Source organism: Protomyctophum parallelum (assembly GCF_964188405.1).
Source record: "Protomyctophum parallelum genome assembly, chromosome: 19".
Taxonomy (NCBI): domain Eukaryota; kingdom Metazoa; phylum Chordata; class Actinopteri; order Myctophiformes; family Myctophidae; genus Protomyctophum; species Protomyctophum parallelum.
This window is the reverse complement of record NC_139717.1, coordinates 16,230,803-16,255,123: the sequence shown is the minus strand read 5'-3', so window position 1 is coordinate 16,255,123 and position 24,321 is coordinate 16,230,803. Positions and strand designations below refer to the sequence as shown.

Below are 24,321 nucleotides of genomic sequence, written 5' to 3'. Positions count from 1 at the left end.
ACGTGACTGCATGGAGTCTGTCTCATTTCTCTCCAAAAGCACGTGACTATGATGGAATATGTTTACAGCTCACATTTCAAAGAAATCACACCCGTGTGAACTGAGTGGTGCAATGTTGGACTTTGGGATGTTAAGGATTCTTATTGTCAGAGGCAGCTTAATACTCAACCAAGGAGATTGTTATATCTTATATCTCCATATACTCCAGTTTTAGGTGATGAGGTAACCTGTTGGTAAAAACAGAGATGTGTTCGGGTGAGTCGTTATCACCATGGCGTGACATCATGTTGTAGTTTTCGGTGGTCACCTTATCACCTAAAGCTGGAGTACATGAATAGGCCTTAAGCAGAGAGACGAAAAGTAATCTGTGTTTATTATGCTAAATAACTACAATTTTCACTAAACAAACATCTCATGCAAAATGTTTTAATCATCTCTGAAATTGACGGCATTTGTAAATGTGGCAATCGATGTTAATCATATTTTCGACAGTCTGCAGGGACCTAACCTTTTTAATATTGTGCCAACGTCTACACTTTCTTCATGCTGCAGCACCGACCATACTGTACCAATATACCTACATGTCTGGCAAAGATATTTGAAGTAGGTCACAGATTTGGCTGTTAAATCATAACCCTGCACCGTCTTCTCTAGCTTCCTGGACAGCAACACGGCACTGTAGAGATGCCAGGAGTGCATGAAGTGCTCTGCAGATCTCTGCAAATGATCAAGTCCGTAGTAGTGAGTGAGCCCGTTATTCAGCAAGATAAATAGGCTACCTTCCCTTAATTGCTCTCAGCAGGCCGTATTTGTGAATGTCCATGTCCATCCTTCAGCAGAACAATGGCCAGATCGATGCCGTCTTGGCACCCAATGTGTGGTGTCATAATTGGCCATCTAGTTTGTGAGCAGGTGTCTTCAAATTAAAAAGTGGAGATTTGAGGCTCATGCTCCCAAATGGAGCTATAGTAAACGGCATCCAATATAAATTCTTGAAACACAGGATCGAGGATTTACTGTAATTCCTCCTCGGTAGCCATATAAAATATGATTTTGTGTATGTCGTTCTCTTTCCCTCCCTGCTTGCAGTTCCACGATTAAGTATTTAAAGGAGCCTGGGGATAAACAATAGGCTTCACCAACCAAGGAGCAATTTGACTCGCAGAGGAACCCGCCTGCAGACACTCTCTGCTCTGACTGAACGATGAGCTGCATTAAGAGGAGAATTTGTATTGGATGCGGAGCTTAAATAGGATACAAAACATTTGAGTTATTGCCTCAAACAACACTTTACAGTTGAGTACAGTATCTTATTCTAAATCTCGACAACTGAAAATATTTTAAACCGCTATAATGGGCGTGGTTAACTGGAGGCCAATCCTTCGGGTATCAATTAAGTAAAATAAAATACTCCCTCTCTCAGTTTTTTGTGTATTAGGAAATATTACTTTCAAGAGCACTGGAAGAATGCATATTGTGTTTTTCTTATAGCTCGCCTGCCAAATTTCACTTTTCTCATTGACCTTTTCTTTCACATTAAGTTGTTCTAGGTCCAGTCTGCCTATTGATCAGCATTCTGCCCTGCTCTCCTCTGTGTTTACTGTCTGCTATCCACTTTTGCCACGCTGCTTGGAAGTATAGCCTAAATTCCTAAGAGAAAGATTGGTTATGGGCAAATGGGCAATACACTAGTCCAGAAAAACAGAGAGAGGGGGGGGGGGTCTCTCTCTCTCTGTTTTTCTGTTAGCTTTGAATCTGTAAAGTGTTCCTTTTTGTCTACACAGCCGTTTTGCTTTGTAAGCGTTTTAGTGATGAAATGTGCTTAGTATTTTTTAATAAATTCACTCCCATTTGTAATATTTTGTCCTTTTCCCTTTCTTCTTTATTCAATTGGATGGTAGGCGTTTTGGAGCAGTTAGCATGCTGTGGGCGAGAGAGATCGATGTAACAATAATTTATTGGCTCTCTGAAGCTAATGTTTGTGTGTGTGTGTGTGTGTGTGTGTGTGTGTGTGTGTGTGTGTGTGTGTGTGTGTGTGTGTGTGTGTGTGTGTGTGTGTGTGTGTGTGTGTGTGTGTGTGTGTGTGAAACTTTGCACGTACACTCCCTGGAGCTTGTTATAGCCAGGACAATTTTTTGGCATTGGCACTTTGTCTGATCAATTACAGCTAGATAACATTAGTAGGATAGGATAGGATAGGATTAGCTGGTGTGAAATCAAGAAAGTAACTGATGTTCCACGCTTTCATCCTATTTTTACCTGTCAAACAATGAACTTAGCCAGCAGCGCTGACGTGTGAGTGAGTGATGGATCTGAGGACAAGTTGAGACAGAGACACGATCCTGCTGTGCTCTTGACTTCATACTAAACACCAAAACACACCCATGATCCAGGTATAATATGCCGTATTCTTTGTTTCACTTTTTGCTGAATTCATAATATCTGTGGAGGGAAAATGTAAGATGATTTATTCTGGGGGGGGGGGGAGAGAATACATTAACAGTAAGGGATCAATGGGCTTGGTGCAACATATCTGAGGCTTAAGAGAGAGAGAGAGAGAGAGAGAGAGAGAGGGAGGGGGGGGGGTGTGTGTGGGGGGGGAAGATTTTTATGCTTATGTTCAAGTTTGGGGTTTTTGGTTTCCTGAACTAATTGATGGCCTTAATTAAGGAGTCCTTATGCAGCTCAGAGCAGCTGAGTGGAACAGTCTCTCATCTAAAGTGTATGTATCTCAGATGTCCTCTCTCTCTCTCTCCTCATAGGCTACTGAATACTTCAACTTTTGTGTAGTACAGTGTAGACTAGAGTGTAGACTACTTAGTCAGCCTGATGAAGGCATTGTTGCAGCAAAGCGTAGATTCTCTTTTCTTGCCATGCATTATCCAGACTTTATATTTTTTCCCCCACAAGAGTGCCTTGGTCTCTTCCCTATTTGTTTGCCAATCATGTATGTTATTTTATAAATTAAGTATTCCCTTATTCAATCTGTAATTTGTTATGAATTGTATTCCAGTGTACGTATGCTTGTGTTATAGTTAATTACCGCTTGTTATATTTAATTATGCAATTAAGTGAGGGATTTGCTTTGAAGTCCCTGACAGTGAAATTAACTCGAAATGCATGCAACTCATCAGGCCCCTATGAAGTTTGCAGAGAAAACATGCCTAAAACATACATGCGTCTCACACACACACACACACACACACACACACACACACACACACACACACACACAGACACGCACACGCACACACGCACACGCACAAGCATTTAAAATATTCCCGAAATAGAATTATAGAAAAAGTACTACATCCTAAGAGCTAATTTTGCCTGTTGGGAATAATTTAATATTGGTTTCTGCCAAGATAAGAAATCCTGCTGCTCCGCCCCGCCCCACCTATACAGTATTAACAACATTCATTCCAACTTACATTCCATCCCATACTTTGGCTTATGCTGAATTGATAAGGATAACAGGTGTTTCTGTATATGTGGGGGTATTGCAGTGAGATGTGTTGGTATTATGGGACCATGCAGGCTTCCAGGGTTGCCAGCCGCTGCAGTGATGCACGGAGTGATGGTGATGTATTGCCGGATATTACTGTGCCGTTGTATATTGCCATATAGGAACATATCATCATTCCCACACTGTCCATGATCTGTTCATTCATTATGCGAAGGAAAAACGGCCCACATGCACACAGAAGGACACACAGACAGGTGTGTGTGTATGTGTGTGTGTGTGTGTGTGTGTGTGTGTGTGTGTGTGTGTGTGTGTGTGTGTGTGTGTGTGTGTGTGTGTGTGTGTGTGTGTGTGTGTGTGTGTGTGTGTGTGTGTGTGTGTGTGTGCGTGTGCGTGTGCGTGCGTGCGTGCATATGGATAGAACTTTATTGATCCAATGGGGGAAATTCAGTTGTCATATCTGTACCGCATGAAACACAGGGCGGATTCAAAGATATACAACTAACGGTAAAAGAGAATAATAAAATAAGAGTAAAACTGGTAGTAACACACAGGGGTGCCAAGAATAAATGGCTAAAATAAAGTAAAGAGTTGTGCTATTTGACAATGTCAAGTATACTACATTGTGTTTAAAGAAAAATGAAAGAATTATAGAGGACAATTTAATGATGAGAGTGCTAGCTGTGCCATCAATGTTTGGACGCTGGAACACCACCCACTTACTTTTGACAGGGCTGACAATGTCAAACTATAAATTGTGATGTCCATTAGACAACTTTATATTTAGTACATATTTTAAGGTATTGGTCACATTTTGAGGATACAGGTATAGGCGGCAGGCCTATACTGTGTTGCAAAAGGGTATTGTTCATCTGTCCATCTGCTTGATCTACGGTACTTGCCCGGTTACGAAGTGATTAGGCCTATATGCATGCCAATTTAAACTCATAGCGTTGTTCTGAAATGTGTTACCATATTTGGCAAACAGCCAAACACTATTTAACTTTTTTCTTTACAGTTCTGATCAACAACCATTGTTGCTGCCTTACACAGCTCTCTATTGTTTTAGGGAAATGAACAGTGAATGAACACAGACGCACTTTCATTCACTTACTGCAGCGACTGTGGGACATTTTTAGGGATGGCACACAGGGCTTGTCGTTAAATGAAGCGGAAGGCTGTTGACAGTGGCTGCATAAGTGCACTGTACCTCTGGAGCCATTGTTTGCTGGCACAGAGGCAATACAAGTTGAATGAATAATGTGTGTGTGTGTGTGTGTGTGTGTGTGTGTGTGTGTGTGTGTGTGTGTGTGTGTGTGTGTGTGTGTGTGTGTGTGTGTGTGTGTGTGTGTGTGTGTGTGTGTGTGTGTTGGGGGGGGGGGGGGCATCTGACTGTGGAGATGCCAGACTAAATCAATAGCCTCTGCAAAAAATAAAAAAGAGGCCATTATGAATCATACAACCCCTCAGAAAAGTCTACTTTTGAAAGGACAATATGGTGAACGCGTCACATACTGATAAAAGATCATAAGAAAGATGGGAAAAGGAGACAGCAAATGTAGGGAGAGATGGAGAATGAGCAGAGTTTGAGAAAGTTGAGAATGGTGAAGGTTCGAGGAATGTGTGGCTATGTCAATTGAAAATACATTTATAGGAGAATTCTAGGAACTAAAAAAGTGTGCTCCTCGAAGCAAATACAGTAACTCCAGGCTGGGTTGCCTACCCAGGGCTGTGCAGGGTTGGGTCATGGTGGATTGCGGCCATAAGGGTGCAAGGAAGCTGGTAATAGAATTTCTACAAGATATGGTTCAAATGTAAGCATTGGTGTCTCTGTCTCTCCCAGGGCAGTGAAGCCTGTTGTGGCGCTGTCATTGGTCCCAAAAAAAACCATAGAGGTCCATGTATTTGGGCCCAACTTCACCTACTGTATTACCTTAATAAACATGGTCATGAATACTTTCTGCGTCCAGTCACTAGTTTAAAGTCTCATTTCTCATGTCATAATATTCTTTTTGGAAATTTATGGTCCCATTTATTAAACTTGAATATGTTCTGAGGGGCGTGGCTACCTTTACAGTCTATGATCGGAATCCACCCCACACTCGAGTCAAAATATCGAAGAAGAAGGGGGGAAGTCCCGCCTCGTTGTCTGGGCCAGCCAATGGCCAGCTGGGCCCAAACGGATCTAGAAATATGGCGATTTACAATTCAAGGACTGACAGGCTTCATCTTACGTCCATATCAGACCCGGAGAACGCTTTGTCCATATTTTTGTTTTACAGTCTATGGTCTCTCCCTATGGACACTTGACCAGAAGTTAAAGGGATTTTGCATGTGACCCTCTGGATGTTGCATATATATCTCTATGCCGTTTTCTTTCCTAAGAGATAGGCCCCTCCCACACACATAATATTTTGGGCGAGTTCGGAAATGCGCCCTGAACGCACTGGTGTGCTCTCTTGTCGTTCGTTTATTCAGAGCACTCAGTGCGTTGTCGTACGAAAATCCAGTGCGCTGCGCATCGGGTGTGCCGAGTGCACGCACTGAGCGACCCTACCCTGAAGCTGGGGTTGTCCGGTGTGATTCGTGTGAATGTGTCGTATAATTCCATGAACCAAAAAGTACTAGTATCAACAAGTCAGTAGACTGTCTCATCAAACTACTTTGAGATACATGGATTCCTCTGTAAACTCAGAGGAATGTGTTTACACTTCACACCAGGATCCGAAGCTATTGTTCTCACTCGCTACCCTGGAGTGAAGTCACCAGCTGCCCATTTTTCCACTTTGTCACTAAAACTCTTACGGATTTAAAACTATTCCACAGCTAAACTTAAAGAAGGACTTTCAACAATCGGTCATGAAACTATTAATAGTGAGTGCAACTTGTCTCCTTTAAAATGTACTATAAGAATATAGTGTTTCGCTCCACCGTGTTAATTTACCTCTTAAAAGAGAATGTTCAGTTTTATTTTATAGTTCCGTTAAACATTTCCTATGTTTCCGTTTCATATACCTTTAGTTATGATTAACCATGTTGATAAGAGTCTGTTCACAGTTTACATTTAAGTCTTGTTAAGTTTTAAACTATGTATTCATTGTATCTGGTTATAAATCTAAACATTACGGCTCCAGCTAAAAACCAGGATCAGGTTCTTTAGTTACTAGGTCCCGCCTCTCTCCAACCGGAAAAGAGCTCCGGATGTCAGGGAGAGGAGGGGCTAGTTACCAATAAAAGGACAGGTTTAGAGTTGATCAGTGTTGGCCTGCTGGATCCGGTGCTCACTTTTGGCTAAAACGAGTCGCTGTGTGTTTTTACTCCAGAGTTCCCCAGAGGACTTTTCCTTTGTACCTTTTGTCTTGACGCTGGATTGCTCTTTTACTGAAAAATAAAGACGCCTGCTTTAACCTCGCTACATCTGTATCCTGACCCTTTCCTACACTGCTGCACGCTGGTTTTTCGTTCTTCAGAACAGGAAAGATACCTCAAATGCGTCACAGCATTCGTTCGTAAATAAGGCACACTAAACGCACTCTGTGACGTCACCGCCCACCACACTCAACAAACTGACCACATTCCCGGTGCGCATTTCCGAACGCGCCCTTAAAGTCAATTCGTTTTTTAAATTTAGTTTATTTGAACATCTTCACAGAACAGAATCAAGTACAAAGCAAAGAAAAAAAGAAACAGCTCTGTGTTACAGACGAATGGTAGCCTATATCCCTGTTTGTTTCTGCAACATCAGTGACACTTAAATAAAGTAAATACTTGTGGCACTATACGTGAAATCACCTTTGACTCTGTGTTGTTTAGAGTTTTAGAGGCTCCTCAATGTGTCCTCAATGCGTCACAAACATTTGGGGTAGATCAGACATTCATTATTTTGGCATTGTTTTGATCAAATGACTGGCTCAAGAGAGATGTTCCTCTTTCGTTAGTGAGGCGGGTGGAACCGGAAGCACTGAATGGTGAACGGTGAAGCAACCAATCATTTTAGTGAACGAGAACAAAACGACTCGAGTCACTGAAATGAACGATAGTTCCCATCACGACTGCCTGGCGGAGATAATGAGAGGAAAGGAAAGAGAATGATAGTACAAGATTCAGTGACGGGTGCTCCTGGGCCAAACGACATCATTAATATTATTCTATTGGGTTACTGACTGTCTCACCTGAGTAGTTTGCAATCAGAACTCAGCGAAACAAAGAGGAGAAGAACAGGAAGTGAAGACGGAGACAGTTGGAGGGAAGAGTGATAACAAAGTTTAATGTAGTTTGGAACGTTTGGAAAAGAGAGAGATGTGAAGGAGGGGTGCGTGTGTGTGTGTGTGTGTGTGTGTGTGTGTGTGTGTGTGTGTGTGTGTGTGTGTGTGTGTGTGTGTGTGTGTGTGTGTGTGTGTGTGTGTGTGTGTGTGTGTGTGTGTGTGTGCGCGCGTGTGTGTGTGGAATAGATGAATTGTTCATCCCTATCTATGCACCTCACCCAGCATTGATTACGCCAAGCTGGCACTCTTCAGCCAACCACAGACGAACAATAAGTCATGTCTTAGTGAACTGCAACCAATCTTTGTCCAAGGAATAGAGTCTGTTGTGCTTCTTAATGAGCTGGCTTCCATGCCATACGTCAGTGCTATAATTGTCAAATTAATGATTTAGCTAAGCCAGTGAGCTAAAAATAAACAAATTGTGTATTTTATGCAAATGTCTACACAAAAAAAGAGAGAAATATCAGAATAACCTTCAGATTAATACAAATTTAGTATTTGCAGACAGGGGTGTGGGCTATAAGTTATTATCTGTCTATGCTAAGTATGCTGGAAATGTGACATGAAATTACCCACAATCCCCCTCTGTCCTCCCATCAGCCTGGCAGTTTCACGGCCCCTCTGGCTTGCAAGATAATTTAGAGTTTTGAGGTAAAAATGCATGTATCTGTGCATGTGTCTATTGGTGGTGTGTGTGTGTGTGTGTGTGTGTGTGTGTGTGTGTGTGTGTGTGTGTGTGTGTGTGTGTGTGTGTGTGTGTGTGTGTGTGTGTGTGTGTGTGTGTACACTATGTGGAAAAAAAGGCGTAGAGAGATATATGATATCATATTATGCAGGTCGACAGATTGACAGATTGACTCTTTCTAGAGAAAGCATTTGGAAAACAGTGTAAAAAATACAAACTCCTCTGCAGATATATAGTTTTATTTGTAAAAACACCATGAACTAAGTAATTTGGCAGCTTTGTGAGCTATTTAATGGCCCAGGCCTATTTAATCAATTAATAAAATGTGCCCATCGTTTAAAGCGCCCGGAGCACTATACCGACGGACCGGATGTTAGCCACAACAAAATGCGATCGACAACAACGGGAGGCAAGAATACATCTATCGCGACTAGCGACTAGCGACTGGACCGTGAAGGGCCGTCAAACACAGGATATTTTTTTATAATTAGGCGGGATGATTTAGATCGCAAGTTATTCATGTTTTAAGATTTTCGTTGTCGTCAGCTAAACAGGGGAGGAACATTTTCGATGACGTGTCACTGTTTTGCAACACCGAGGATTGTGCAACAAGCGCATCTCGGCTGTGGAGCGATACGATCCGTTTTCATAGCACGGAGATTGATTAATCTCCGTCTCGGGCACATGACCGTTCACTTGGACTTGACGGTGGGTGATTTACGTCATGGGTCCTTAAACTGTTAAGGTGTTAACCACATGGTCCCTGATTTCCCTATATTCCGGGCATGTCATAGGCAAACATTCATCGACCATATCATTTTTGTTGAATAGATTAGGAAAAAAGGTGGGCCAGGTACAGACCCCTGTGGGACCCCGGTCAGTGAAGTATGTGGTCCCGTTATACTGCTTCACGTCAACTGACCAAGATCATCTAAGGGTCGATTCATACTCCTATTTTACCGCTGTTTCGGCGCTGTAGTGCCGAAATGATTTTGGCTCGTCAGAAGAGCCGACTTTAGGACGGTACCCGCCCCCCCGAACCTCAAATGACGTGAAATTGTAGGCTCTACAGCGCCGAACTGACTTTTATTCGGCTCTAAAATAGGAGTATGAATCGGCCCTTACAAAAATGGCTTTGATCTGATTCTGATCTGTGCTAATTTACACTTCAATGTTGCGCCAAGGATTTTCTGCTAGTTTCTGCTAAAGGCTTTCAACAATGTCTGAGGAGAGGCAGGCAAATACATCCCCGTTGTACTGTACGTTGTGAGCACCTGCTTGGTTCCAGTTTAAAGACAGGCCTCATCTACCCTCCATCTGTCCACTTTATGAGGCCCAGATGTGCTGATCAGAAACTAATGACGGTAAGGTAGCAAGATCAGGAGACTGGGGGTAGGCCTAGGGGCTTTGAGGAGCGCGGGTACCATGACGGTGTCCTTGACAACACAGCGCTCAGATTGCATTGCACTTTCGCCAGAAACGTTAACATGCCATACAAAATCACAAATCCCATCCCAACCTCGGATGGATGGATCATCATTCATAACCACTGACAGCGCTCGTAGTTTCAGAGATACGAGGCATTGAAGATCCTACTTTGACTGGAGGTCTATGGGGGCCGGGTGCAAAAATCGGTGACGGAGGCGTCGCAACCAGAGGTATGAACATGTTCGTACTTATAGCAGTAAAAGAAAAGGCCAGTGCAAATAATTATTACAGTTATTTCAGCTGTGTTTAACTGGGCAGGTTATTAAGAACAATTTCTTATTTACAACTGCCTGCAGGCATGAGGCATCTGTCTCTCGGGTAAAAGCTGTAAATAATTAAATTGAATGCATAAGAAATTCACCCCTCTTATTTCCGATGCGTCATTGTGGTGGCAGCTGAAAACGTTATGTAAATGCCAGTTTATCGCAATCTCGGCTCATGGATGGCTATTAGAAGTAAGGTTTGTGGTTCAAAAGTACCAATCAGCTTATTTATTAAATCCGTTAAAAAATTATCATAATAATCACACACCGTGTGATTATTATGATAATAATAATATAATAATAATAATATTATGATAAAAATAATAACGTGAGGGGTGGGTGCTCTTATCATCATACATCACCACAATCCGGCCAATCACCTTTTATCCTCAATTCCGTGGCTCAGCCAATCGCCAATAGCTATGGGGTACACGCACTCACACAAAGCTGTGCAAAACTGAATCATTTTTGCCTGCTTGGAAACCGTCTATCGAGCCCAAACCATGTGTATAATTACTCTTTATTTTCCTGAACTTTCTTAACTATGTCTCCAGAGCCAAACGTATACTGTACTGTCGCTTCAGAGAAAGGGCAGCAAATCATCCCTTTCTGATAGACCTGCATTCATTATGTGCTGTCATCAGTGATTTATGGGTCTATACCAGTCTGGGGTTCTGGCAGCCATATGTTGGCTCATCCAGCCAGGCGGGCGCCATAAGTGGCAGGAAAAGCTGAATGATTCAGAGGAGTCCCATAGCTCGAGACAGCCTGGTTAACACAAAGGAGAGACCATGTGCACCAGGATATCAGAGTGGTTTAAAAGTGAACCATGTTTTGACACCTGTAGGATCAATCAGGATAGAATATGAAAACCACACCTGTGAGTGAGGGGCGTTCTCATCATACATCATCTCATTCCGGCCAATCACAATTTGCGTCCTCACCTTTGTCTTCAAAGTTTGTGTTTACACAAACCCTCAAAGGTGGACATGCGGTTGAGAGACTAAACGGAGTCTGAACTGTGTGTGTGTGTGTGTGTGTGTGTGTGTGTGTGTGTGTGTGTGTGTGTGTGTGTACAGTATGTGTCATACAATGTCATATAGTGTAAGGGTGATGAACAGGCTTAAAACCTGCAGACCCAGTCCTTGTCAGCTCAACATAGAAACACACACACACACACACACCCCTCTTCTCTCTCTATCTCCTTCAGTGGCCTGTTGGTGAGGCTTTATAATATTGGACAATGAATACACTGGGACATCAGATGGGATGACTGTCACATTCAAGCAGACATTGAGGGACATTCAATCGGTCATATAATATACCGTACCATTGTGGCTGCTGCCAAAGGCTATCCTCTAGCAGATTAAAACACATTTTAAAAGGCTAAATGCCTTGATAATAGTGATTATGTACAATGTAGCCTACTCTCCCTGGGGTACAATGCTATCCGTGTAGTACAGGGAGTACTAGGGACTTCAAAAACATATTTCATAACCAAAAAAATGTAAATAGATGAAATTACTGTAATGTGTATCGCGTGGCAGCCCTTCCTTCCCCAATGGAGCCATAGAAATTATGGACTTTTCTTTCACTGGGTCGTTTAGCACTCATTGATCTCGTGATTACCGCGCTAACGGAGCCGTCGCGGCTTTGGCGTCTGGCATTAGTGACTGAGGCGAGAGGAGAGGAAAATACGCAGGCGGAAGCCACTTATCATGCAGCGCCACGCGCTCTCTCTACATGTCCCTCCTCATTTAAAGCCGAGCTACTTTAATTACAGTTATAAATTGCATGGTTCAGGTTGGCTATATTTCCATATACTGTATACCCTGTATACCTGATCCAGTGCAGCAAGCTTATCTCAAGCAGAATTGTGACATTGTGTTATGGATACACCTTGTACTGAATGTATATACTGTAGTAATAATAATAATAATAAATATACTAAAATAAATATATTATTATTATTATTATTATTATTATATTACATATATTCTTTTCCGAACTATGTGCATTTTCTATGGCCCCCTTCCTGTGGAAGCAGCATATGATGGAACATTCGGACAGCAGACAATAACCAAGATGAAGTGCAAACCTCAGCATAAAAAAAGTGATTTATAGAAAAGAGACATGTGACTGATGCGTTTTGATTAACCTGTCAAACGCTTTACCCCTGTTCCTCTATTTTTGGATGGTGAGTAGCAGTAACAATTTAATGATACTAACTTATGGCTATTGAGGCGCAGGATTTTATGTAGCTGTAAATCCACAACAACGCAGCAACCATACTAAAAACAAAAACAAAATCATAAAAAAATACCTCACTGCCCACTATATCTACCTCCACACGTAGAGAAACCATAACTTCTTTCATCTTTAAGGCTTCCAAATTTGATCAACAGAGACTCGAATCATAAGCAGCTCTGAGTATGATGAAAACACAAACATAATGCTCATTCGTCGACATCTCGTCTAATCTGTCAGGCTGTCGAGGTTTCTACTTTAAAAGAGTTTTTAAAATTCTTTGCATTTTTTTACATTCCCTTCTCCCTCAACACCTAACCATTGCATCGGCACTCACTACTGCTAGCAAAGATGCTCAAAAACACCATTATAGAACAATTATGGAGGAAATCGTCATGGATCAGAGTTTAATATATTTTGCCTACAGCGCTCATATATTCACTTCACGTAGTCTAGTCCGCAGCACAGCATTTGAGAATTAATTTAACAGCTAATAAGTCTGAGTGTGGGAGTATTATCTCCATCAATGCTGCGTTAATTTAATTGATCAGTGCTGGATGAAAGGAATTAGGTCCAGTATAGCCTACTGCATGTGCTGAACATCAAGAAGTGTCGCAAGTGGTCTAATTTAGAGTTTAAACTTTTTGGCCAAGATGAAATATATCACAAATCATGATTTTCCCTCAAGCGTAATGTTCATATGGCCTCTCGATCTCCTAAAAGGATTCCAACTGGCACAAGCATGTTGAGAGACGATAAATAACAACCCCGGGGTACTATAGACATGACCCAGCGGGGTCAATTAAGAGATGAAATGTATGGATTTGTGATCTATCTCTGTTAACCATGAAGTCCTGAGGTCAATGAAACTCTGTCTAAGAAGACAGTGTGCTGTCAGTCTCTTTGGTATGAGAAATGGTATGTCATCTTCACTGACGAATGGCATTTTATCCGCTGCGGTAAGGATTGAATTTCACGACTTCATAAGCAAAATGTCACCGTCCGCATAGAGAGGAGGCAATTTGTCATTCTTACTATTTCCATATATCTTGTGTAGAAAACAATCATTGCATCCTATCATTATTTACCACGCACGCACACATTCACAGGCACACACACACACACACACACACACATCACTACAGATGGCAAAGCTTCCTATGCATATTGGAACATATCCGACTGACAGTATTAGGAGGTTGTTTCTGGATTAAGAGAGTCTGCTAAATGCTAAATACCTGAATTGTAAATAGTAAATTGTGTGAAAGATTTGGTAGAGTTCACCAGAGGGGGGGGGGATTCCGCAGAAAGTGCAGATCTACAAGCGTCGCAATGCGATCTGCATTCCAGGTACAGGTAGATGTCTGGCAAACCGATTTTAGCATATTGTGGTGTATTTTTCAGTAAAATATGTGTTTTTTATGTATATTCAAGGAAATAACATGGTCACACATACTGTAGTATATGTCAAAACTGTTCACTTCCATTCTATGGGAACAAAAGGATGTAGCTTGCTGCGTATTGATGGTGTTGGCGGCTTGGTGCATGTTGCTTTCAACACATCAGAAGCATGGAGTTCAACATTAGTAAACTTTAACCAGGCATCAGCCATTAGGAAAGAAGTATGATGTATAAGTATATGGTGCTATAATGATCTATCTATGTTTTATGTTCTAGCCTATATCAAATACTCTGCTGTTTGTGGGATGGTATTTCTGAATTATACTTATTATTTGCCAAAGCTGTATGATGTACAGTAGGCTACTGCATGATCGCATCTATAAGCTCATGGAGGGCATACAATTACACGGTCTGCATAGAGAGGAGGCACCTTGTCATTCTTACCATTTCCATAATCACTGCAAATTTCAAGCACATTTACATGACCCATTGCAGTTATACAGTATTCATGCTGGATGTCACCTGGCACCCACTGTGATATACAAAGTCATTGCATGCAGGGATCAAAGCACCTCCCTTTTAGACTATCGAATATTCTTTGCAGAACGTTAGTACAAAAATGACATTTGCAATGTCCAGAGAACAGGTGTATATATGCACGCATGCCATTTTGGAAAGAACCAATGGGGCCCCTTCCCTACTTCCTTCACAGGTGTTACCGATGATAATAATGAAGGTTCTGTTCCATTCTGGTCAAAGAGCCGGTGCTGCTATTGTGGATGTTGGCTTACTGAAAACACTCTGCTACACCTACACCCGTGGGTCTCAAAGTGTCCTTGAGTGCGTTCCAAATGGGGGTATGTGCAACTCTGAGTGTACAAATGGAACCAAATGGACGTGTAAGGGTCCATTTGGTTCCATTTGTACACTCTCAGAGTCCTTGAAATTAAAAGGTTTGAGAACCACTGTACACTGAATGGACACTGCTGTTATTCTGTCAGTGTGCAGCCCATTGCCTCTCTGTGGAGAGGGGCTGTCCAGCTCTGATGGACTAAGCTCAGCTGGCACACATGGAGGGCAGCCAGCACCACCACGGTCAGTTCCACTCTGTTACCCTGCCAAGTAGCCAGTTGGTTGGTGGCGGCAGCACAACACAGAAACGTGTCAGCCACAGCATTCTAGTCCCAATGGAGACTTGCAAGGGGAAAGGAGGCCGCTCACTAGCTACCGGTGATTTGGGTTTCCCGATGTTTTTCTGTCATCCCTTATCGGCATTGGATTCGGTAGACAAGGAGAAGAAAGAGCAAGGTCCCCGGGAAGAGAATGTTTCATTTCATCCCTTGAGAGTTTATTACGTGGGCAGTATTTTAATAGTTTGAATTCCAAAAAGACATTATCACTTGCTTGATATTTACTGTGGCAGTAATGCAGTCGTCACAACATACTGTGGTACATCATTATGCAGGAATTGTATTAACACAATTTGAAGAGAAATGCCTGTGTTCTGAAATCATGGAGCAATATTCAAAAAGGCGAAACATGACAGGGAGGTGTATTGTAATGCCTTTACAATCCAAGCGAGACAAGGACAGTCTGTTGACGCACGAGCCAGAACTATCAGAATCCCAGTGAGATAGCTCTGATATCATTATGTACTGAGTGTAGTGGATCTACAATGACAAACATGAATTAATTTATGTTCTCACAGGAGGACAGTATTAACATAAGTAAAATAAAAATAATCATTCAGAGGCCTACTTAAACGTATGTACTGTTTTCTATCTCAGCTGGGTTTAAATAGTTGTAGGGCACGGGGAGCTCGGAGTTCCTCTTTGCCACAGAGACGCTGAGGCGGGACAGCTCTTCTTGGAAAGCCTTGATCATCTGCTTGGGCGCCGCCTCGTCAAAGCACTCGTCCGTATATGAACCCAGAGGAACCTGAGGGAAGATGATAGGAAGAAGCAATTATTGTGAAACGTAGTGGAGTCAGTATTGCGCTCTTTCATGCAATGTTAGGAACGTACAAAGTCAAATCTCTGGCTCAGCATCCATGCGGTTGCCAGACACCTAGCGGTGATCCCCTTGTTTGGCAACGTCTCCAAAATGGTCTCCGTGGTAGAGTTCCCCTTAGTGGTTGGAGGAGCTTTGCGCAGCATGGGAGGGTTGTTTGGCATCCAGCTGTGGTAGTCAAACTAAAAGAGAGAGACAAGTCTATCAGGGCTGCCCGGCTGATCCATAAAGATACATCTGTGCAGTGGTGGGAAAAGTACTCAAATGTTTAGCTCAAGTAAAAGTATGAATTACTGCAATGTAGAATTAAGTAAAAGACTGGAATTCAAAATGAGTTAAAGTACAAAAGTATTACTGGTATCAAAATGCACCAAAAGTAGAAAGTACTCATTGTGCATAATGTCCCATTTCAAGTTTTTAAATGTATACAGATCTTTTGAAAATGGCAGATCTGCAAGGTCACAATGCGTTGACGATTGTGAGGTTGTAGATCGGCTACTTACAAAGGGCCAGGCATGTTTTGTAATAATAATCCAAATCTACAAAGTAACTAGTAGGCATTAAAGCTTTCAAATAAATGTAGTGGAGTAAACGTAAAAAGAAAAAAACAATATTTGGATCTGAGATGCAGTGTGTAATAAGTAAAAGTACTGTAAGGTTGGAAATACTCAAGTAAAGTGAAAACACCTCAAAATTGTACTTAAAGGGACCTTTTCCAACCATATCTTATTTTTATGATGTCTGGGAGACAAGAAACACTTTCCTTTCCATGATGTCATGGACACTGGGCTCCCTTCCTTCCTGGACTACAATTCCCTTAATGCTTTGGTGCACTGCTCCTCCTTGTGGATAGGGGAAGGGCTGTCTTATTGAGACAACATGTAGTCCAGGAAATAAGGACACATGGAAATACTAAAATATCTAAAAACACATTTACCCACATAAAGACCCCAGGAGTGTTTCTTGTCTCCCAAACATCATTAAAATAAGATCTGGTAAGGGGTGAAGTGTCTCTTTAAGTAGGCCTACAGTATTTAAGTAAATGTACTTGTTCCCACAGTCAGGGAAGCGTTGATGATCCCTTCGTCTCACCTGGCCACCGTGGACTGCGGCATGCTGAGCTGACACTGTGAAGATCACCATGGTGATGTACTTGATGACCTCCTCCACATTGAGAAAGGTCGCAGGAATCCCTGTTTGTTTGAGTTACCGACACGTCCGTTCAGCAGCCATTTTCATACGGTATATACGCTTTTGTCAATGTCCAGTCTAGTTAGTAAATATTCACTCACATAATGTGATGTTTACCCGACCACTACTGGAAGGACACTTTAAGTTACATTACCTGAGCTCTCGTTTCCTAAGAAGGCATGGGTGAATATGTCACTGACCCAGGCCTGCAGCTCGGTGTCCTTACACACGTCACTGTCTGAGGGGTAATAGTGCCGCACTATTTCCTTCACAAAGCTGGAGAGGAAACACAGTACCGGTAGTTAGCAATTGCCAAAACGACGGACCTCGCCTTTCTTTAATTTCATTTAATCGTGTAATTAAAAATATTTTTATTTATTTATTTTGCTTTTACTCACATACAGCCGGAGCCTACATACGGATCCGACATGCACGCACATGCACGCTTAAAACTCCCCTTTATCCAGTGTTTGGAAGGTTATTATTCCCTCTTCTTACATCCGCAGACGAAAACAACTCTGTGCCGGTCTACCGCAGCCTACAGTTTATTTGCATATCTATCACCTCTCTCTCTCTCTCCCCCACTCTCTCCCTCTCTCTATAGAGCAGTGGTTCTCAAAGTGGGTTCCGGGGACCCCCGGGGGTCCTTGGGGGGGTGGGGAGTTCCAGGGAGTCTTCAGCTAAAGTATTGGTAATTAGGAACCAAATGGGCCTTAACACAGGGCTGTAACTCAGAGTTTACAAATGGAACCAGATGGAGCCTTATGAGTCCATTTGATAAAAATGTTACACTTTCAGATGTATGTGGGCCTAATATACCAAACTGAGGGTCCTTTAAATTACAAAGTTTGAGAACCACTTCTCTAGAGAGACTACTATTTATTTTAAGACAATTACCTAGGGGTGTGTGTGTGTGTGTGTGTGTGTGTGTGTGTGTGAGAGAGAGAGAGAGAGAGAGAGAGAGAGAGAGTAACCTGTTCTTTTGCAATAGCAGCAGTTATTGCGACAGCACGTCGCATTTACTATGAAAACCTGCATTTCCCGTAAGTTCGTCAGTCAATCCATCACCCCACGCCTTGAAATATGGTCACACATCATGACATCACGTCTCCATATATGGTCACGCATCGTGACATCACGTCTCCATATATGAACACGCATATGTCAGTCTGACATCATCAAACCCAGTCTACACTCAAGACACGCTATATATGGCCATGAACCCTGGCCATACAGTACTGTACATGTTTTTCATTGTGCATTTTTTGGTCAAAGATGATCCCATGCCAAAGCGACAGCACTCGCCCAGCAGTCTGCCGTCACCCAAGTGGATGCGTGCACATGCTGATCTGCGGCAGCAGCGCGACCTCCACACTCTCACGGAGGCTCTCGCCACCGCCAGAGTCTCACGCACTAGCCACCTCTTGCCACGCCTCAGCAGAAGTTCTTAGCTGCCGAGCAGAATCTGCAACTTCAAGACAGTGACTGCTGCCACCGCTGATGTCTCGGCCTCAAGCTCAACGCCTGTGACGTCTGCGACATCTGTAACCGGCCAGCAACTCTACATCTGACCGCACTGACGCCGGAGTTTAACTCCTGCTTCTAATACTCCTGTATTAAGAAGCTCTGTTGTTTCAGCCCTCAGTCATAACAGCAAATTGTATTCTGTTCACCTGGTGATGATATCCCACAGCTTGAGTCCATCATCTCTGTAGTAGCAGTTAGGGACAGACTCCAGTCCTCGTGCTGCGATGTTCTCTGGCAGACACAGGGAGTTGTAAGTTGTTTGAGCATGAGCCCTCCTCATCAGCTCCGTAATCCCCTCTGTTGCCAGTGTACTCTAGAGAAAGACAGCATGTACATGTACCGGTATGCTAGTAGTATCCCTTACTAAAACACCAACAATGATTTTCAAAATAAGTACCGGTAATTCAAGTTTAAAGTTTTCATGTTTGTGAATGTATTTTCTGTATATACACGAATATATTTCTATCCTTGTGGAGGGTTCATACTTCGGCCATAATTCCTCCTGGCCCGAGTTGCTCACGATCTTGAACATTCAGTTGGAGGGTGTAACGGAAGTGAGGCATCAGCAACTGGACATAATAGAAAGGTGAATATTGATGTCAAATATTCAAGGCAAAAAAAAGTGATCTGTCACAAAGTGCAAATGTGATTATTTTTCATAGAATACTTTAATCAGAGGGTTGATAATTAAGCTGCAGTATACTGTAGTAATGGCTTTTGTTATATGGTCTGAAGAAATAATAAAACTGGCACATCTACTGGATGGCATGGCAGGTGCAGGACTAACAGTGGATAGGGCAATATAAAGTCTGCACACTGTAACACTGCAAAGCTCCCAATCAAGGCTTTCTATGTATAGATTGCTTCGACACAGCCTTTATCAGACCTTACTCACAAAAGCTTCATTCATATACAAACATATATTTAGCCCATATTATAACTTCATGAAAATAGAGTATAATATAAACTCTATTTAAATGTAACACTGGAGGGGCTTAAAAAAAAATGTACTAAAACAACACGGTTAGTTTGTGCTACAAAGATTTATGGTCTGAGAGGTTTGACTTTGAAGCGGAAATAAAATGCCCTGTTTGGGCCATGAAAACGGGACCAGAGACAAACAGATCAAATAGCTGCACAATCTCTCGACGCGTGATCGCACCTTGTAGATGGGATGAATACCCGGAAGGCATCGCAGAGTGGCAATTGCAAAGACCTCTGCCAGCAAATGAGTATTCAGAAGGTGATAGACAGCCTGATTTAGGAGGGTATCTGCATTTTTCAGAAAGATCTTGGCGAGCAGCCAGTCGGTCTCTGGGTCACTACGCAGATAAATTGCATTTTCCTCTGAAGGTTGCTGATTCAGCTTTAGGATGTCAAAAAGACACATTATTATACATTTTAATGCAATATGTCATTGGAACTTTGCACACTTTTTTTTCACCAAAGTATATTGGTTAGAATAGCACTTTTGGTAAAGTGCCATGTGTCAAATAATGATCCAGTGACTTATATTCTTTGACTCTTTACAGTGGGGATATGAACATGAACATCAGCAAAATACCTGAATTGCAATGGGCATCAGTTTCTCCTCAGAGTTCATGCAGAACAAGCAAAGACCAGGCGTCAGAGGCAACGGTGCACCTTTGTCCTCCCTGGTGGGCAATCCATCCATGTTCTTGTAGTCACAGATGAATATGTTGCCTTTCTGTATGGGAGAAACGGGTAGATTACGGCAGTGGTTTTCAAACAATTTTAGGCTATATTCATATCTGTGGAAAAATAGCCTCTAGTCTGACTATAACATGTGTTTATCACTATAGTTTGTCATAATATTGAAATTCGAGAGACAGCTTCTTCACCCTGAAGAAGGCAGCTTGACTGTCCGAAACGTTGGTCTTGTCTCTGTGATCCACACTCGCAGCTATACATGTATACATATACTTGCGGCTATACATTTCTTTATTATTACTACACTTCCATACCATCATCTCAATCTGCAGAGAGCTGCCATCCTCTAAGAAGGCCTTCACCATCTCCTCTGTGACTGGAAAGTTAGCGGGAAGCTTCGAACAGCGGCAGATCACATTTGGATTGGTTGCGTTCAGAAACTGGTATCCATAAAATTCATCTTCCATCCAGTGCTCATAGACGTACTCTGGAAGGAACAGTTTAAATTTATTGTTTAATGAATTAATGTATTGTAATGTCTCTAACGAAGCTGTGAAAGTATGTCAGTTTGAGCAAGGTCAACTACGGTATTAAGAAAAAGCGGATATGTTGCACTGTTATGCATGTGGAAATAGAGAATGATGCATTAACCCATTCAGGACGGAAACCCCTTTTGGTGTTTTAAGCATTATGTTATACTTTAAATCTACAAGCTTGTAGTGCGGCACAGAGTGCCACGCTACGAGCTTGTAGATTTGCTATTTTTTAAAATTTGTAAAAATGTGGCAAATCTTTGAATATATATTCTTTCAGAGCGAACGTTTTTAACTCAAATCTTTGCTTCTGGAGGGGTCCATGGATCAACATATTTTCCGCAGCCAAATACATATATAATTCTGGAGGTCCTTGACATGAAGAAAGTTGAGCACCACTAGGTATTTTATTTTTAAATTAATCTGCCTCAATTCTAAATGGGGGCTTGACTGCAAACCTGAAGGCCAATCATACCAGAGATGGGTGTCTTGTTAACGGAGAAGACCTTTTTCATGGCCTCAAGGTCTTTCCACTGATCAGTAGAGTCTTTTAGGCCCTTCAGTACGAGTTCAGCATTACTGAAAATGAACAGAAAGATGAAAACGTACATTTCTGACTCTGCACATAGTTATCAACAGATGATGATCCCACAACCTTTTATTTTTTACTCTACCGTGATTATTCAGATTAGAATTATATCCATTATATAATTAATATTACATTTTATTTGCATAGGTTTGTGTGTGCACAATATTCACAAAGAAATTAAACTACAATAAGAAAAATATGCAGGTTATTTACATGCCTGGCCTACTACCAGTGTGCACATTAAGAAATGTGGCACTGATTGGGTCAAGTGGTTTAAATTGCAAGATATAGATTAGCCGTGGAAAGACACACAGAGAGAAATTAATGGAATACGGAATTTGCGGAAATCGACACCGCCTTCTGTTTCCACGTTATGCCAATATGGAACATGTCCAGTGGATTTCATGTTTCCTGTGGAATTGGGAAACGGGTTATTAACTCACGTTGTTTGTTTGGAAATAAAACGTTCTGATCTATATTTGAAGTTGAAGCACATTTCATCTGGGAGCTCCGAGCTATCCTTGAAATTGCTGATGTATGGCAGCCCTTCAGCATATGTCTTCCACCTGTAGACCGAGAAATGACAGCATGTAAAATCTAGTGCTTGGTGGAAATAAAAACGCCTGGGTTTCCGAAGCTAGTCTAAAAGTGTTGTATGACCCTTTCACTTGCTGAGAACATTTATGGCAACACTGTTTATACACACACAACAAAATATAAGGTTTACAACAGCAACGTAACGTTGATTTGTGCTGAGCACGGACACAAAAACGTACTGGTACGTGGCTTGGCGACATAACAACTCTTTTTTCCGAAGGTCAATAAGCAGAGAATGTTCATCCTCAAAAAGCTTTGTGGCTGAAAAAAGAACAGGACAAAAAAGAACAGATCATAAAGAATCCAATACAGCAAAAACACCAAAGGAATGCTTTACTAGAAAGGTTAGAACACAAAGCTATATGGAATTCTTAAGAACCTAATAAAGGGATATTTCACTTAAAAAAAAATACTTTTATCATTTACTCAGGCTTATGTTGTGAACACCCCAGACAGTTTTAAAGTTCCTCAATTCAGTATTAAGATATTTGATATTCATTGTAGCTGCCCCGCCCCCTTCCAACACAAACCCATTGTAACTTAAATTTTTACCATGATGACACTTGTGATTTTTTCTGTTGACTGATACTGCCCTCCGGTTTTTTTATTGCTTTTTTCCATTAATTTCTAATATTCTTTTGGGGAAATGAAAAACATCAGGGAAAGAATACAAAATTCAAATTATAAAAATAAATGAAAAAAGCAATAATAATAAAAACATGGGCACCTCACATATTAGGAGGACACTATGAGTCACCAGAAAAAAAGGACAGGTGTTTTGGATGACTCTATCATGGTTAAAATGGAGGTTGAAGTTGCAATGTCTTTGTATAGGAAGAGGGTGGGGCAGCGAAAATGAATATCAAAAATCTACTGAATCAAGCAACCTAAAAACTGTATGGGGTGTTCACATAAGCCTGTGTATAGACGATGACATTTTGTTTAATATGTACTGTGTGCATGTCTGCGATTGGCTAGCCGCACCAGTATCCCATATACTGTTGGGACAGAAGCGTTGTAGTTGGCTACTTAGTAGTATAGATCCCATAAGCCCGAAAGACAAGCGCACAATCGATTGGCTATAGTCAAACAACAACTGGTCAGCCAGCAGACGAAGGCCAATAGGTCAAACTTGATTGCTGCTGACTGTGGCACAAACGTGTGCCAAACATGCTTCCTTTGTTGTTTGTGTTATCAAGAATCTGCACCCGGTTTGGAAAGGCGGGCACACATGCACGCACGAGCACACTCACATGCACACGCACACACACACATGCACACACACACACACACACACACACACACACACACACACACACACACACACTGGGGGGTGAATGAGCAGCTAAGAAACCTTATGTCCATTTGGACCATCATAGGTACCTCTTCCTCCTCTAAGCTCTACGGGGTCCCCCCTGGACAGCCAGCGGTGACAGGGGAAGAGGATCACATCGTTCTCTGGCGTTGTCACCGCCACCTTGGAGCAGAACCATTTGTCTTCTGGGTTCAGTAAAAAGGGCTCTTTTTCAATCTTTACAACAAGGATTTGGCCCAGAGGCGAAGATGCTCTCACAGTGTAGTTCCCCGTCTGTTGGTTGGCGATATGTATAGGAAGATATGCAACAGGTTGCATATTTCATGTATATGCAACCAATGATACCAATGTATTTGGAAACAAATCTTTCATTGTAATGTATATTCACAATTTCACACACACTGTGACACACACACACACACACACACACACACACACACACACACACACACACACACACAAAACATACAGTAGGCTAAACATACCCTACATTTCGGCCATTCGAAAATAGCCGAACTACAAGCTCACAATGCTTCGCAATGTGACGCATTGTGAGCTTCTAGATCTGCTATTTTCAAAAGATTTGTATACATTTGAAAACTTGAAATGGAACTTTCTGCACAATGAGTACTTTCTACTTTTGGTAAATGTTCATGCCAACTTTTAGTCAAGCCAAGTACATTTAGTGGTCATTTAAGTAAAATAAAAAACCCACCACTGAATATTACCTGCCACACTTGGTTTCAATAATACTGTACCTCTCCTGCCTCAACGTTGTCCAGTTGCGTGCGTTTGCTCTCCCCTTCAGTGCCGAACAACGTCACATATATCCGGTCATATGTTCCTGCAAATGCCTCGTCTGCTGTTGTCACTGCTAGCTTGTACTCAGCCATGATGTCTTAGTGCAATTATACAGTCTGCAATAAAACATAGAGTTATACAGTCCATATGGCCACCTGAATACATATCGTTATAACCTATATAAAAATCACGTTTGATTAATAATTGAAAACATTCAGTATGATAAAATATATTATGAATATTATCTAGGCCTACACAACATACCCAGTTTAAAA

The 24,321-nt window shown here is 41.8% G+C and overlaps 1 protein-coding gene across 1 annotated transcript; it reads right to left on the bottom strand.

The window, feature by feature from the left end:
* Positions 1-210: 210 nt before the first annotated feature.
* LOC310876794 (polyunsaturated fatty acid lipoxygenase ALOX15B-like) lies at positions 211-24,147 on the bottom strand (the record flags this gene model as incomplete). The annotated part of the gene is made up of 17 exons (XM_083790448.1): positions 24,004-24,147; positions 23,314-23,518; positions 22,110-22,191; positions 21,777-21,899; positions 21,220-21,323; positions 20,526-20,698; positions 20,105-20,248; positions 19,703-19,906; positions 19,026-19,109; positions 18,687-18,853; positions 17,168-17,289; positions 16,915-17,015; positions 15,837-16,004; positions 15,585-15,750; positions 11,794-11,837; positions 582-717; positions 211-227 (listed from the first exon to the last, which is right to left on the bottom strand). The coding sequence occupies exons 1-17, from the start codon at positions 24,136-24,138 to the stop codon at positions 211-213; spliced, it is 2,175 nt and encodes a 724-aa protein (XP_083646574.1). The 5' UTR covers positions 24,139-24,147.
* Between the last annotated feature and the right edge of the window lie 174 nt (positions 24,148-24,321).